The sequence below is a fragment of the Colletotrichum navitas genome, assembly GCF_030913465.1.
Source record: "Colletotrichum navitas strain CBS 125086 chromosome Unknown LY79scaffold_27, whole genome shotgun sequence".
Classification (NCBI taxonomy): Eukaryota; Fungi; Ascomycota; class Sordariomycetes; order Glomerellales; family Glomerellaceae; genus Colletotrichum; species Colletotrichum navitas.
Window position 1 is genome coordinate 73,446 of NW_026850573.1, and position 15,484 is coordinate 88,929.

A 15,484-nucleotide genomic window follows, 5' to 3' on the forward strand; every position below is an offset into this window, starting at 1 on the left:
TACTCAGTCGCCGTGATCGCCTCTTGTGCCGTCTGTGGTACCTGCGGCCGTCCCGCGGCTCGCATACCCGGGAGGCGAGCTCCAACTCTACCCGTTGTGCCGTCGCAGCTCCCGATGCCTTATCAGCCTTTCTGACCGACGAATGGTAATCAGCTACGACGCTCGGTCGAAGAAGATGATCCCCAATGATACATGTGACATGGTGCACACTACCTAGCACTCGGAGAGACAGAGGTGACGTAAAGCTTCTATCCCTGCGATGCCGTATTGGAGAAGGAGTGGAGGAACGAGTTCAGCACAGGCCAGACTGCGAGCCAGTATCGAGACCATCTCTGGTCTCGATAGTTCGAAGCTGTCTGGTCTGGCCACTCTCCCCGCATTCCCGCCTCCAACGTGGTTTCGACTGAGGGCATGTCATGATTTGCTCGGGACAAAGTGCCGTTTGACTAGTGCTGTGACCAAGCAAGGATCAACTAGCATGGTGGACCATTCTGCGGCTGTTTTCTGCCCCCTTCTTCATACCACCCGATCCCACGAGCCAGACTACCAGATATCGTGGGAAGTCAATGGGTGGCTTCTGCAACCCGCCCTTCCACCAGTGTGGCTCCACGCACCGCGGCACAACTCTACCCCATCATACGATCACGCCTGTTTGGAGGCAGCACGGTTAATGGCAGCCGTAAGCTCTCCTCATGTCGAGCGCACTGGGCACATGCCAAAGGTCACTAGCCGCTGATAGAGTTTGACGCTCTGTTCCCCCAGGGTTTGCCTGCATGCTGCCATCCTACTGAATGGGCCGTTCCCGTCTCGTCTCGTCTTGCCTCAAATGAGGAAAGGATGGGGTTACGGATGCTTTCGGACTCTTTTGTTTCTCGGCGTCGAAATGCGTGCTGATTGCCGGCCACGACTCCAGCTCTCCCCGGCCCATACCCCGCTTATCTGCCTTTGGTGCCGTCCACCTTTACGCAGTAATAATCGTCAAACACGACTCGGTCTTGGCCATCGTGACCTCGTGGTGGTTGTTCGCATCAAGGAAACCTTGGTTTGTCACAGCAATTGACTTTCAGTGTTCATCAAGTATTCGGAACACTAAACATTACTAGGCCTACGCCGCCGAGGAAGAGAATCTCGATTGTGGGAAGGAAGCATAATGCCCTCTCCAACGATTGTTTTTACCATGCTAGGGAGCACATCGGTATCTCCTCCTCTTTCTACAGCTGCCCAACAAACTCGACGAGGTCGTCGGGTTTGTCTGTCGATCTGATTGTTCATTCCGCCTGACGGCCTTGTTAGCCGGGTTGTGGGTGTGTGTATAAGACAGAGGGCACTCACCAAGAATCGGATCCCCCTTGCCATTAGCGTCAATAGGCTGGCCAGCGTTGAACCGAGCGTCTCTCATAACGTTATGGGGCACAGTAGTTGTGCTGATGACGAAAAGAAAAAGGTCGAGGGTGGAAGCTTGAAGGGGTTTCCATGGTTGCAGAGATGGGCACTAAGTATGCGTGGCACAGAAGGCCGCAGAGAGACAGCAGAGATGACGAGAAATCCCAATTTATTAGCAAAGGACTTCATTCTTCTCTAGCTGGGCACACACTCGAGGCTCTACACATACATTTGCCACAAGCTTGTCATCCTCCCTGGCCACGATGAAGTGTCTTGCAGAGTCGCCCACGAAACGATAAGCAGCACAGTCGACGTTGCATCTGCAGAACCATCGATTCGTGATGATAATATGGGCTGTTGGGCGGCACTCTTACCATCTGGCCATTCTATCGACCTCGAGGCCAATCGACATAGCTCACCGGCCAGTTCGAGCCCGCAGCTCGCGTCTGAAGCGGTCGACCGTTATTGGCTTTGAGCAGGGCTCACCGGTACCCTCCACCCAGGCCATTCAACATATGCCCGAAATAACGACATCATGGGGGATAGCCCAGGGTGGGAGGAGCAGAGGTCGGGAGGGTTGCCGATCCCACCTCACTAGCCTATCAGATTCAAGCGTACTTTGACAAGATGGGCTTCCGCAGCTTTTCTTGCTCCTCCTGACTTTGAGGACTTTTCCTCCGCGACGCTGGGGATGATGATGTGTTTGTTACCTGATAAGCCATCGCCAGATGTGTTTCTACGGAATATCGACCTGGATTGTTCTCCGCTCACGGCTCAGGCTCGGATTCTATACACCCTTGTATGTGTTCTTCATCTTACACGAGCATCCTGAGCCACCATGTTTAAGCAAACTAGACTACGAATAAATATGAACATAGACTAACGGCACTACTGCTGATCTCCGCATGTTTCGAGGCTACCTTACTACTGATGCCATTGGCGCGGAACTGTATGGAAATTCCTTTCCTTTTCCTAGACGTTTGTAAGGACTGTGCTTCTTTTAGATCAAACTACTCTCACGGTGTACTCAACCTTCAGCGATAAGTAGGATGACGATATTGAATTGTTAGCTTTTGGGATTTACCCACGGGTCTGTGGGGTCCATAATTGGTCATGGAAATTTCTTGAATGTCTTGGCAGAGAAATATTCGACCATATACCGCTGTCAGTTTTGAGAAGCATGTGAAAATAGCACGTCTCGAAGAGCACCATCATCTTACAGGGTCTTATTCTTCGTCGATAGCGTATATGTGGAGCTTTAGTAGCTTGACTATGTGATTTCTCATGATATGGCGGAAAATCGAGGAAGGCTTTGAAGGAGAAGGCTACGCTATGCTGCCACAACGACAAAGTATAAGGCTGAGTCTGTTACGACGAGTCACTTCTTGGGAGCGTCCTTGAAACATCCAGTTCTCTCCTGTTTCATTCAGCCCTCGTGAGCCATCTATTCAAGTTCATCATGCTCCCCAGAATTTACTGCGTGGCTCTCGTGGGCATCCTGCTTTCTTCCGCAGCAGCGATGCTGGTAAACACCAACGATCACACAAGAGAACCTCCCCCCGGGGGGATTCCCTCCATCCCAAGTATAACAGAGCCTTTAGCCTTCAACGCCCCATCCTTCAACACCTCTGGACAGCCCTTATTTCTACGGCGCCAATATCCGGCCCAAGAAGACTGATTACTTCTGAACTGGCACTGGAGATAACATACGCAAGGACTTTGATAACCTCGAGTCTCCACGACGTAAGACATATCCCCCTATACCCTCACTTGTTTGCCTCTTTCATTTATGTCAGAACCCAAGATTATTCTCTTGAGTATGTATACTGTCGGAAAATGGGGTACCAGTACATTCTCAGCTGAATCATTACTCTCACTGATGTGCATACAAGCGAGGATTTTCCTGATCATCTAGGTGCTCCCTTTATAGTAAGACGGCTCATTAGCGGCAATCTCTTGTCCCTCCTTACGACCCAGGATACCGTCTTTTACTTCGACATCTCAAATCCCTGTGGGCCCAAGTTTAGGAAGTCCAGCTGCACTCTGCCAAGTTCCGTTGTTGACGAGATTGGAACTAAGCCAGAGTGGTTTATATTCTTCCTTCCAAACTCTTTCAAGCTTAGACCCTTCTTTTGGGGCTACTTTTCATAACAGAAGCCGTGCTGACACCCCGGCCCGACCAGTAAATTCCATCATCCACATGGAGAGTGTTGTAGTTACATTGCCTGGTCACCTCGTCGAGACCAACACCGAGGCCGACATTATCTACGAGTGGCCCAAGGACATTGCCGGGAACCTTAACATTGTAGGTCAGCAGTTCAGCCCGTACGGCCTTACCGTCGCATTGTCCCAACTTTAGTCTTTGTCGTGCCTCTGACCATTCTGAAGCTGATGACAGGAATCCAGAAAGCGAATACTCTGCTTCCATGGAACTTGTCTGACAGGATCATCATTCAAACCGTCATTATTCTCGATGTAAGTCACTATACTCACTGGGGGGTTTATTCGAGATATACGGATGCGAGATATACGGATGACTTGCATGATTCTCCAGGGATCGGGTATTCGGAATCTCAAATCCATCCCCGGTAAACCTGAGAGCGCCGTCATCGCCATGTAAGTCTCCTGCTACCTTCATCGACGAGCACTGCAGAGCTGTCGGGCCGGGCCAAGTCTGGATCATCTATTCCTTGAGCCAGTACTCCTGGCAAGCAAGGCATTGTCGAGCTGCTGTACGACTTGGGGGCAAAGGCTAAGCACTCACGGCCATTCCCTCGGAAATTACAGACGACGGAAAATTTGCCTACTTCACTATCACATCAGGCAATTACGTCGCGGCGATCGACATCTTGGACCTGGACAACGTCAAGTGGCCCGGTGAACCCAACGAAACGCAGCCTATTGTCGGTCTTCGCTACGTCAAGATCAGGCCCAGCAAAAGAAGAAGCTACTAGTTACCGGGTACCTCGTGCAGGCTGGTGGTGTGAGTTCCCTCCGTTCTCTTCGTCGTGAACATGCCGGGCGACTACAACAGCCACCGGATCGACATCCTCGCTGAAGGAAGTCTGAGCTTCAACAGGTCCATCGATTTTCAGAGCATCCTCACCCGCGACCGTGGCAGCGCGCGACTTCACTCATCCGTCATGTTCGACCTGGCCGACTCCGAGGACTCAAAATACTACTAGACCATAGCTTAGAGGGAACGAACGGATTACAGGTCACATCTCCGCTTGAAGCTCGATGAGTGGAGATGGAAGAAGCCTAAGGGGCGTGATTCGATGAGGAGAGGGGGGGTTCGTTCGATAGGCTATTCGTATACTTCCTCGTAATAGTTCCTGTCTGCTGTTGTTATTTTGCATTGTAATACCAGAATCTACCCACCTACCTAGATATGTTGCGCACCGGTAAATGGGGCCGTGCGCCAACAAGTTTCTGGACATGCGTCATCTGCCCGCCCCTCCCCTGGAGAGAACCACCCGGTTCTTCCGCGTCACAGCTGCCTCCCTGGATATGGCGTAACACTAATAAACCAACTACCGTGTGCCGTGTGCCGTGACACCTTCATTTTTTGTGCACTTCAATTCTCTTCCATGTCTTCTTAAAACCCCAAGTTCTCACAGGCATCAACAGCATGCCATCTGGACGGAGTGCAGAGAAAACCCCCCCGTCGGCGGCGGCGGCGGCGGTTCAAACGGTTACCCCACCAAGCTCCCGGAGAGCTCTCGTTTGCGTAGTAGGCTTCGTTTTGTCTCTTATAGTTGTTTACGGACTTTACACACCGGGCGGGCGTTTCCGTGATACTGGAAAGTGGTTTCCCGGGATCCTCGACAACGTCGCCGACAGCGACATCGACAGTTACGTGGACAATGACTTGTACCTCATCGGCGCCGGCCGCGCCGACATCACGGGCCCGGTTGTAGAGATCAATATGATGGGTTACGCAGACCCCAAACAGCTCGGCACCGGCCTCCGGCAGAGACTGTACGCCCGCGCTTTCATCGTCGGAAGTGTGACAAGGCGCGATGACAGATTCATTTATGTTGTGCTGGACACCCAGTCGGGAGACACAGCTGTTCGGTATGGCGTCCTTCACGGCCTCGCCGAGCTAGGGTTCGAATACTCCATGTACGGTCATCACAACCTGGCCCTAACCGGAACGCATTCTCATTCCGGCCCGGGCGCTTGGCTGAACTATCTGCTACCTCAAATCACAAGCAAAGGCTTCGATAAGCAAAGCTATCAGGCCATTGTGGATGGCACGCTGCTGGCAATACGTCGTGCTCATGAGGGGCTGGAGCCAGGACACATTAGTGTCGGATCTACCAAAGTCACTGGCGCCAGCATCAACCGCAGCCTGTATGCGTATATGGCCAACCCGGAAGAAGAACGTGCCAAGTACAACACCAGCGCCGAGGAGGACGGGTCTGTTGAAAAAGACATGACCCTTCTGAAGTTCCAACGAGCTTCAGACGGCAAAAGTATCGGTGTGCTGACATGGTTTCCAACCCACGGCACCTCCATGCTCGGAAACAACACGCTCATCTCGGGAGATAACAAAGGCGTGGCAGCCTGGCTTTTTGAGAAGAGCGTGCGAGATAACCCCTATACCACCAAAAGCTTCGTTGCTGGCTTCTCCCAGGCAAACATGGGAGATGTTAGCCCCAATGTGCTGGGCGCTTTCTGCGAGGATGGCTCCGACGACCCATGCGACTTCAAGACGAGCACATGCAGCGACGGAAAAAGCCAGAAGTGCCATGCCAGAGGCCCGTTCTTCCGAAAGAAGGACAACGGAGCCGCGTCCTGTTTTGAGATTGGTAAGAGGCAGTACACCGCTGCCAAGAAGCTATTCGACGACATGGGATCCAGCGCCCAGCGTGTCCGCGGCTCGTGGGTCAGATCATTTCACACCTTCCATAACATGTCTGAGTTTCGGTTCGAGCTGCCCAACGGGACAGAAGTGAGAACCTGTCCTGCGGCATTGGGATACTCTTTCGCAGCGGGGACATCTGACGGCCCTGGTGCATTCGACTTTACCCAGCATGACTCGAATTCGTCAAATACATCGCCTTTGTGGGCGGTCGTTGGCGGTTTACTAAAGGCGCCAACGGACGATCAAATCGCCTGTCAGTCGCCCAAACCAATCCTGTTGGATGTGGGCGAGGTCTTCAACCCCTACCAGTGGACACCCAACATTGTGGATATCCAGACATTCCGGGTTGGGCAACTCATCATCATCGTTAGCCCGGGAGAGGCCTCTACCATGGCAGGACGTCGGTGGAAAGATGCCGTCAGGCACAAGGCCGAGTCCTTGTTTGCCAACGAGGCTGGTGTCGAACCTGTGGTTGTCATTGGAGGGCCGGCAAATAGCTATACGCACTACATTACGACGCAAGAGGAATACGGGTAAGCATTTCGATGGGCAACTTGCCGTACTTTACTGACTCACATGGGCAGAATACAACGATACGAGGGTGCCTCAACACTATATGGACCCTATACGCTCGATGCATACATCAACCGAACCCTCGAGTACCTGCCAACTCTGAGCGGTTCGTTCACAAACGGGCCTCCCTCTCATGCTGGAGGCCCATACCCCCCCGACAACAGCAATAGATCTTTGAGTTTTATCACTGGTGTAGTGCGAGACGGGCCGCCTGTGTTCCGCAGCTTTGGCGACGTGAAGACCGACGTGCAAAAGAGCTATACCATCGGAGACGTTGTGCGAGCTACTTTTGTCGGAGCCAACCCTCGAAACAATTTGCGCCTGGAGCAAAACTACGCTGTCGTAGAGAAACTGGTCATCGACAGGGGTGGCATCAAGAAATGGGACATTGTGCGGGACGACAATGACTGGAGTTTGATTTTCAACTGGAAGAGGACGAGCGACATACTCGCCACGAGCGAGGTCGAGATTGTATGGGAGACAGAGGACGATGGAGAGCCGGGGACATACCGGTTTCGCTACTACGGAGACTCCAAGTCGCTGGGGGGCAAAATCACGAGTTTCGAGGGAGTCAGTGGGCAGTTCAAGTTGCATTAAGCTTGGGCTGGTTGGACGCCAGGCCATGGTTTAGGTTTAGGTGTTTATGAAAACCACATTATGTCGAATGGTGTCTCAAGATAAAGACTGCTGGTGATGAGGATGGAATTCATCGAGTGAAGATGCTGACCAGGATGGGTTGTTTGCAAGCTTATGTTGGGGTATAGTGAACTAGGCTGCAGCGGGCGGCTCAAGTATATACAGGATAAGGTAAAACTTGGCAGCGGGTATCCAGGAAAAACCCTCGTCGACTTTCAAGGAAAACCACAACATGACGGTAGGGACTTTCGCGCGACCTCGCGCGGCAAGAAACCGCTTCTCCCGATTGCAAGAAACATTGGTCCCACTGCGCTCCCCCATCCAGCGGCGGTGCCTCCAATGAGAGACATTCTTGGCCTCGTACCTGAACGTGCATGTATGTTGGCTTGTCACTGAGTCCCACGTCGCATGTTTCACAGTAGAACGGCCGGTTTGTTTTTTGTTCGCCCGTTGTTATTTCTTTTTCTTTTTTTCTTTTCTACCTGCCCTTCGCTAACCCATCGTGGCATGTAGCAGGAAGCATAGGGAGCCACCATCGGCTGTTGGCAGCCCTTATGCAGTAGATACATAACCTTGCTTGCTTATTTTCCTTTAGTCTTGGTGGGCGGCAATTGATTGAATACCGGTACCGTCATTGGCAGCGGAGGTTTACAGCGCCCCCCCACCTCCCCCCTTCCCCCCCGGCACCTCGGCGGCGGTACCTTACCCCGGCAAGCTGGGTCCGATGTATCTGCCGTGCGGCGAACCAACATACGGGCCCCTGTATCGAGGCCCCCTGCTGCAGCTGCAGCTGCAGCTACAGCTGTTTATCGTCCAAGTATCCGTAGTGTGCACAACATACGAGCTGGATGGTCTTAGGATCATCAATAGGCCTCTCATGTTTTCTGCTTGTGGTACCTGGGAGTGAACTGCATCTCTCGGAGACTGGGATCCCATTTAATCCAAGGGCAGCGCGGTCTGCCATGTTTTGAGCCTTGAGCGCTGGAGCAGGTATCCGTAGGTAGCTAGTAGTGCATACAGGGCAAGCTTCCTTGCCGACCACTAGCAGCGTCAGCAAATCAAACGTTGCCCATGGTATTGCAAGGTAAAGAAGAAGGGTCCGGCCGATGCTGTGGAGTAATTACGCTATCAGTTGAAAATGGAGACGGGGTGGAAAATAGGGGGGGTTTCTAAACCGCTAGGTAGGTAGTATAGTTTCGGGTCGCGCTGGATCCGAAACCAGACAGCTGCGATCCCTGTGCCCGGCCCTGCCGCCTCCCACATGGCCCTGTCCTCAGTTAAGTCCCGCTCTCAGACACAATCGACGTTTGCATCCATTCTATTGTTTCTTCCATGAGTTCTGCAACTTCTTCCTTTCCTCTCTTCTTTCTAGGCTTGGAATCTGTGTTATCCACCCCCTCATTTCTCGTGTGTATAAGTAATTATTGCCATTGCAGGCGATATCGAACGGCATCAAGCCCCTCCACGGTATCAGGTTGAACCTGAACCTCGATCTGTCCCGCAACAAAGCCTACCCCGCTGCCGCAGCCCTATATCTTCTGAAGACAACGTTTGGCATCGCGCCTAGCCATCCCCTTGCCTACCGAACAACGTCCACGACCCTACTGCTACCTGGTGGTCCGCATCGCCATGGTATCGTCAATCGTCATCCTCATTGGCGCTGTGGTCGCATACAGCGTCTACGCTAACGTCACCGGCCTCCGGCGCAACATAGTCGAGGCCAAGAAGGTCGGGCTGCCATACGTCATAACTCGTATGTGGGAACAAGTAGCTTCCAATTCCACCCAGCAGCGCATAGACTGACTGCCCGAGTGAAGCTGCGTCGCCCTTCGCGATAGTATGGCAGCTCACCCATAAGTTCTGGGTCCCCATCATCAAGACCTTTCCCAGATCTTGGTGGGAAAACTGGCTCGAGTCAGTACCCCCTATCCCCGTCTGGTCTGTCCATCACACGCATGCTAATCAGAATTGTTTGCCAATAGGCTCCTCATAGCGGACTGGGCCTACCAAAAACGACACGGCCCCTTTGAGCGCATCGGCGAGACGTTCATGATCGTATCGCCCTTTCAGATCCTCATCGTGACAAGCAGCGCCGAAGCTATCCACCAGATCACGCAGCAGCGCGAGAAATTCCCCAAGCTGGTCCAGACATACGCGATCTTGAAACAGTTTGGTGATAATGTCCTGACCACCGAGGGTGCCGTGTGGCGTATGCACCGAAAGGTCACGTCCGCTACATTCAACGAGAAGAACGCCGCTCTCGTCTTCGTCGAATCTATCAACCAGGCGCAGGGCATGGTGCAAAAGTGGCTCGGTCCGGACGGGAAGAGTAGGCAGACGGTCAAGACGCTGGATCACGATACAATGCGCCTCGCGCTCAACATCATCGGCTACGTCGGATTCGGCATGCGCTTGGTTTGGCCGGGACAGGCGCTGCCTGAAGGCACGGATCCGAAACTACAGAAGTACAGCTCGCTCGAGGCCGCGCCCGGCCACACGATGAGCTTTGTCGACGCCATTGCCGAGATGTTGGAACACATACTGGTTCTGTTGCTGGTGCCACACAAGCTCCTGAAAATGCTGCCCTTTGACTACACAAAGAAGGCGATAAAGTCGCACGATAATTACGTGCAATACATTGACGAGTTGATGCAGGACAAGATCGATGACCTGCAGAACGGCGGAGAGGGAGACGCCGGCATGGACCTCATGGGCCAGCTCGTCAAGTCCAAGTACGGCAATGAGGCGACCGACGGCGGTGTCAGCAGGGCTGTGTTCAAGGACAAGGAATCCAAGATACCGCAGCTGTCCAAGTCGGAGATCGCGGGCAATGCTTTCATCATGCTCGTCGCTGGACATGAGACGACAGCGAATGCGATGCACTTTGGGCTAATTGAGATCGCCTGCAATCCGGCTGTGCAGAGGCAGCTGCAGAAGGACATTGACGGGATATTTGGCGATAGCGACCCGAGTACGTGGAATTACGATAGCACGGTGAACCCGATGCTTGCGTCGATGCTGGGGGCCTGTATGAACGAGACGCTTCGATTGACGCCGGCCGTGGTCGAAATTCCCAAGGAAGTGCACCCCGAAGGCGACGGCATCATCTCGCTAGAAGGCGAGAAGTACGCCCTGCCCAAGGGGGCGCACATCTCCATCGTGGGCGTGGCGGCGCACCACAACCCGCGTAATTGGCCGTCAAAGCCGAGCAAGATCACAGGCGCGGAACACGACCTCGACGACTACGTGCCGGAGCGGTGGTACCGCGCCAGCATCAAGGCGGCGCAGACCGAGGACAAGGATGGCGACACGGAGGACTACGGCGGGTACAAGGGCTCGGATACGAGCGAGAAGATGTTCCGGCCGGTGCGGGGCTCGTACGTCCCCTTCTCGGATGGCCCGCGGTCGTGCCTCGGGCGGCGCATCGCTCAGGTCGAGATCATCGCCGCGCTGGCGGTCATTTTCCAGCGGTACAGCCTCGAGCTGGCAGTGGACGAGTGGTCGTCGGATGCCGAGGTTGATGCCATGAGCCGGGAGGAAAAGCAGAAGCTGTACAAGAAGGCACAGGACAGGTGTCGGGAGACGCTTAAGAAGGCAACCACAGTGCTGACGCTGAAGCTGCCGCAAGGGATGAGCGTTCCGGTTCGGATTGTCCCAAGGGGCGAGGAAAGGTTCGTCAACTTTGTTGACTCTGCTTAGACTGTTGTATTGGTCGGTCAGAGTTGGGTTGGCGCGATGCTTCAAGTGTACAAGTAGTATGAAGGTAGGGTGGATATATGGGAATAATCAGCCTGAAGAGGGTGGTCTGACGGGCTTTAGTATTTTCCTTCACAGGACTGAATATAGAACAGTCATCAAGATGAAGGCCTAATTAACCATAGTCGAGACAAGTCGGTGCAATCACGTGACGGCACAGTTGACCAGACGGTCGACCGTGTGTTTTGGTTGTCCCAACAGCTGGATGTGTTGATTGCAAATGGGAAGCATGCTGACGGGCGTCGCGTTGGACAGACTCGGTTTCCGAGATTGATGATGAACATACCGCGTGCTCGCATCGTCCCAGCACCCAACCAACCCCTTCCCAGATGGCCTCGATAGTGACATTGAACTACATTTGCCTCTGTTGCGGGAGATCGCCAGACAGTTCGCGCGTAGCAGCGACTCAAAACGTTTGTTTACATGTCTTGCCACATTCGGACAGCTCAAGTGGGTCTCCGTCGTCCCCCGTCATCATTTCTGACCAATGCTATTCTCTCCTTCGCTGCTCCCGGGGGAGACGGCGCTAAATCCGTCGCAACATTCCCCTCCCCTAGACCAGTGCAGTGCATAATCACTACGTAGCCTTATAGCGTACTTGCCGCTGTAGTAATACTGGTCACAGGTGAGGTAAGTACCAATCTACCCCCCATTTCCCGTCCCCCAATCCGCTGCGTCACTTCCCCCCCATTAACCATAACACCTGGATAGAGTGAGAAAAACATAAACAACGCTTCGACCGTCTCACCTTGTCGCCCTCTTACAACCTAGCTCCGTCCAGCTTATCAACACCAATCTGCCCCTCCCACCATCACCATCGCCATCAAGTATCTACCAAACCAAAGCATAATCTGCCCTGCATCTGTTGCGATTCCTCTTCGAGAGACTCCCTCGCATTGAAAAATTAAAGTCGTCATCTTTGCGCGATTCGTCTGATACCCATTTCAATCAACTTTGCCCCCGTTTGAACGACGAAACAATGTCGGGCGCAAACGTGTGGTTGACGAGGCAGCGCAAGAGCGACCTCGTCGAGCTCGCCGAGCTGACTGGACTCACTGGGTATGCCCTCTCTTTCGCCTGCCCCTGATATCTCGGTCCCTGGTGCGAGCTTGGTGCTGTTGCGCAAATCGCATCAGAGCTCAAGCTGTGTAGTCATTCGTGTTTGCTGCGACACTCGCCAGGCACGCCCGAGTCGCGTCGAGGTGTCGTAGAGAACCCCGCGACTCACCTCAAGCCACGCGCGATGCTAACAACGCGCCCCTTTTCAGATACGAGAACCAGAAGAAGTCCGACCTAGAGGTCACTCTCGATGAGTACCTCGCTGAGAACGCGACGCAGTTCTCCCACAACCCCAAGCTCGCGCCCTACTACAACAGCCGCGCCAAGGCAGCCGGCTCACCCATCAAGAGAGAAGCGCCTTTGACCGATCTCATTAAGTCGACAACGCGCCGCAGGGCGGCGAGAGTTATCGAGGAGTTGCAGCCCGAGCCCGAGCCTGAGTGAGCAGCCTCTTTCCATACCCCCGTGGTGCATTGCCGAGTCACCACTTCGTCGCGACTAACACGCGTCACAGAGCCGAATCATCGTCACCGAGCCCGGAGCCTGCTGAGCCTGCACTCTCCACCGCCCTGGCGACGCGTACCCCCGCGCGCAACCTGTCTCTTGCGAGCCGCATCCCCCTGCCCGCGACACCCGCTGATGTCGCCGAGGCCGTCGACCGCCATACCGTCGCGGTCCGCGAGCGCGTCACGGAGCTCTACGACCAGTCGGGAATCCAGGAGGGCACCCATGCCGTGCGCTCGTCTTTGTCGACGGTCACCTCGGTGCTCTTCACCGTTGCCGCGTTCGAGGCATGGAACCTGAGGGCCGAGGTCCTGCCTCTTCGCTACGCCTTCACTATCCCTGCAATTCCTGCCCTGGGCACCAACTTCTACCCCGTGTACGTGCCTGACGCGTTCCTGTTTGTGACTTCGTCCTTCTGGTCGCCCGTCGCACTGTGGACGCTCACCTCGGTTCTTATTCCCTCCTTCTTCGGTTACTTCTATAACCTGAGCGCCGCGAGCCATCCCCAGCCTCGAGGCCGCAAGTCCTCGACGGTTGAGTACAATGTCGACCCCCTGGTGTTCAGCATCGTCAAGGCCCTGGTCTCCTTCGTCATCTACGGCCAGAAGGCTACTTTTGGCGGATTGATCAACGAGAACTCCATAGACCGCATCAACGGCGCTCTGTATGGCGAGTGGAAGGGCATCCTGACAGGTGCCGCCATCACCGGCCTGGTGAGCCTGTACGACGCTATCTTGAAGAAGTAGGAGCACTCTTCAGATTTTACAATTGTCACTCGGGGACTGGAAAATCCTCCCCAGGGCCGACCGGTGCAGATTCCACGGGAACCTGGACGGCGGAAGCCATTTCCCCGCTAGGATGTCCCGAACGCGCAGGGTCGTTGGCACGTGTTTTTTCTTTTCTTTTTTTCTTTTTCCTTCACTCGAGGGCGGCGTTCTGGGCGTTATATTGGCGTCACGCGTGGCTCTTCGACTGATACCTCTTCACTTCGTGGTTGGGAGTTTGTGATGGTACCACCCCTAGTGCTCGAGGACAGACCTTTCAGCCGGACTGGTTGTCTTTCCGGCCGTGCTGGTGACGGCTATTGTTTATGCAACGTAGAGCAGTCCTTTCTTCTGATGGGTTCTGTACCTGGTGCTTGTTTCATGGTTTCGGTTCGTTCTAGTTTTTCCTATCAGTGGTGCAGTTCTGTTATAGGATTGTTGGTATTGGTGCGGGTGGGCGGGCGGATGCCAGAAGTCCATTGCAGCGGGAACCCTTGGGTATGTAGGTGGGTTTCTCGACCTGATTTTGAGAAGGAGGCCGCCAACTGAGTCTGAAGATCAATTCCGCTAGAAGTCATGGCAGATGACAATCAGAATTATATTGTGTCTGAAGCTCTGCTCCAGAGTGGCCCAAGCTGAAAATGAAAACACTCGGTGTGGTCGGAGCTTTCAACTCGAGTTGCGTATGTGCATGAATGGTGGCCCGTAGACAACCTGTCGAAGCCGGGAACTAGGTCGGCCAACATCGGAACGTAGCTGGACGTCATCGCTGCGGAGAGATGCTCATACGCCCAGAAATGTTGGAATACAAGCCAACCAAATACTCTGTGCGATTCGTCTCCCATTCAGTGCAGACTACTATAAACCAGGTTCAGTCTTGAGCTACGTGAGGTGGGAGATTGTGCCCCCCGCCCTTCCCTCCTCTTTTTGGCATCCGGTCCGCACGTATTACCCCATGAATACACACAGAGAAGTGTGGGACAGAGAGCTTGGTGTTTTGACGTTTGCGAGGTCTCTAGGAGGAAAGGGGCAGGCATAGTGGTCTTAACCACAATGTTTGACGCATGACAGCTGCAACAGCAACCACAACAACGCAGTGTGGTGCAATAGCTGCGAGTATCCTGCCGGCTGGATCCAGACTTGCCGGCTGGATCCAGACTTGCGACCTCCCCTTCTTTTATAGGGAAGTCTGGTGGCCTGGTATGCGCGATGGGCTGGGGGGGGCTTAGGGGGGCCTTTTGGGCATATGCCAGCGAGCCTCCCACCCCCAAAAGCAACGGCAATAGCCCGAGCAGACGAACAGATGCGACAGATACCCCCTTGGCCTGCTCGCTTGCACATCATCCATCGTCAAGTACAGGTTCAGAGAAGGGAACAGACCGGCCTCGCGCATGCGGAGGACAAGGCGCGCTCACGGCATAGAGCCCCCCCCCCCCTTCTGATAGTTGTGGGGTGAAGTCGGAAAAAGGACGGTGGCCAGCGACCAGATGTTTGCACAGGCAGGTGAGGAGGACGCGAGGGTGGGATGCGATTTCGTCGTGATGGCTCAGGGCGGCTTGAAGACGATGTAAGCCACGTTGAAGATCATAGGGCTATTATAACGGGGACTACATTGGTATCTCAGTCTCCGTTATACCACGCCTCGGCGGAAGGATTACGATGACCTACTTGCCCCCCTCATACTCGACTCGCGCATCCCGGCATCTGCCCGAATCCCACATCATGGGCCATAGCTAAGGGATATATCGATCATGCAACCCACTATACTGACCCCAAGGCGTATCACCTCACAGAATGGGTCCCCGACAACTGGTACAGGAGGTAGTTCCTCGGGTTCCACAACCTACCCGCATCCCACATTACGTCATTGCCGTGGACTTCAAACCGACTGCTTCGGAGTAGTGTGGAGTAGAGATGCAGAAACTGCAGTATTACTAGG

The 15,484-nt window shown here is 54.1% G+C and overlaps 5 protein-coding genes across 5 annotated transcripts; all 5 read left to right on the plus strand.

Moving 5' to 3' along the window:
- Positions 1 to 73: 73 nt before the first annotated feature.
- LY79DRAFT_187788 (uncharacterized protein) lies at positions 74 to 1,487 on the plus strand. Its single transcript, XM_060551357.1, has 4 exons — positions 74 to 721; positions 914 to 1,042; positions 1,104 to 1,195; positions 1,294 to 1,487. Exons 1-3 carry the CDS (start codon positions 260 to 262, stop codon positions 1,149 to 1,151), a joined length of 639 nt encoding a protein of 212 aa, XP_060414433.1. The 5' UTR covers positions 74 to 259; the 3' UTR covers positions 1,152 to 1,195; positions 1,294 to 1,487.
- Positions 1,488 to 3,583: 2,096 nt separating this feature from the next.
- Positions 3,584 to 4,337, plus strand: LY79DRAFT_579480 (uncharacterized protein; the record flags this gene model as incomplete). Its single annotated transcript, XM_060560029.1, has 4 exons — positions 3,584 to 3,692; positions 3,743 to 3,858; positions 3,938 to 3,971; positions 4,207 to 4,337. The coding sequence occupies 4 exons, from the start codon at positions 3,584 to 3,586 to the stop codon at positions 4,335 to 4,337; spliced, it is 390 nt and encodes a 129-aa protein (XP_060414434.1).
- Positions 4,338 to 5,014: 677 nt separating this feature from the next.
- Positions 5,015 to 7,423, plus strand: LY79DRAFT_514775 (neutral/alkaline non-lysosomal ceramidase; the record flags this gene model as incomplete). Its single annotated transcript, XM_060554653.1, has 2 exons — positions 5,015 to 6,786; positions 6,838 to 7,423. 2 exons carry the CDS (start codon positions 5,015 to 5,017, stop codon positions 7,421 to 7,423), a joined length of 2,358 nt encoding a protein of 785 aa, XP_060414435.1.
- Positions 7,424 to 8,607: 1,184 nt separating this feature from the next.
- On the plus strand, positions 8,608 to 11,417 carry LY79DRAFT_552776 (cytochrome P450). Its single transcript, XM_060557733.1, has 3 exons — positions 8,608 to 9,215; positions 9,280 to 9,376; positions 9,445 to 11,417. The coding sequence occupies exons 1-3, from the start codon at positions 9,092 to 9,094 to the stop codon at positions 11,159 to 11,161; spliced, it is 1,938 nt and encodes a 645-aa protein (XP_060414436.1). The 5' UTR covers positions 8,608 to 9,091; the 3' UTR covers positions 11,162 to 11,417.
- Positions 11,418 to 11,912: 495 nt separating this feature from the next.
- Positions 11,913 to 13,681, plus strand: LY79DRAFT_552777 (uncharacterized protein). Its single transcript, XM_060557734.1, has 3 exons — positions 11,913 to 12,277; positions 12,487 to 12,717; positions 12,792 to 13,681. The coding sequence occupies exons 1-3, from the start codon at positions 12,198 to 12,200 to the stop codon at positions 13,525 to 13,527; spliced, it is 1,047 nt and encodes a 348-aa protein (XP_060414437.1). The 5' UTR covers positions 11,913 to 12,197; the 3' UTR covers positions 13,528 to 13,681.
- The last annotated feature ends 1,803 nt before the right edge of the window (positions 13,682 to 15,484 follow it).

Bases quoted from the DNA above. Each gene is read 5' to 3' on its own strand.
- LY79DRAFT_187788 (XM_060551357.1), top strand. From the start codon at position 260: ATGCCGTATTGGAGAAGGAGTGGAGGAACGAGTTCAGCACAGGCCAGA. The intron at 722-913 runs GTCACTAGCCGC...CCACGACTCCAG, and splicing joins GCACTGGGCACATGCCAAAG to CTCTCCCCGGCCCATACCCC. The intron at 1,043-1,103 runs GTTTGTCACAGC...AAACATTACTAG, and splicing joins TTCGCATCAAGGAAACCTTG to GCCTACGCCGCCGAGGAAGA.
- LY79DRAFT_552777 (XM_060557734.1), top strand. From the start codon at position 12,198: ATGTCGGGCGCAAACGTGTGGTTGACGAGGCAGCGCAAGAGCGACCTC. The intron at 12,278-12,486 runs GTATGCCCTCTC...GCCCCTTTTCAG, and splicing joins GAGCTGACTGGACTCACTGG to ATACGAGAACCAGAAGAAGT. The intron at 12,718-12,791 runs GTGAGCAGCCTC...CACGCGTCACAG, and splicing joins CAGCCCGAGCCCGAGCCTGA to AGCCGAATCATCGTCACCGA.
- LY79DRAFT_552776 (XM_060557733.1), top strand. From the start codon at position 9,092: ATGGTATCGTCAATCGTCATCCTCATTGGCGCTGTGGTCGCATACAGC. The intron at 9,216-9,279 runs GTATGTGGGAAC...GCCCGAGTGAAG, and splicing joins GCTGCCATACGTCATAACTC to CTGCGTCGCCCTTCGCGATA. The intron at 9,377-9,444 runs GTCAGTACCCCC...GTTTGCCAATAG, and splicing joins TGGTGGGAAAACTGGCTCGA to GCTCCTCATAGCGGACTGGG.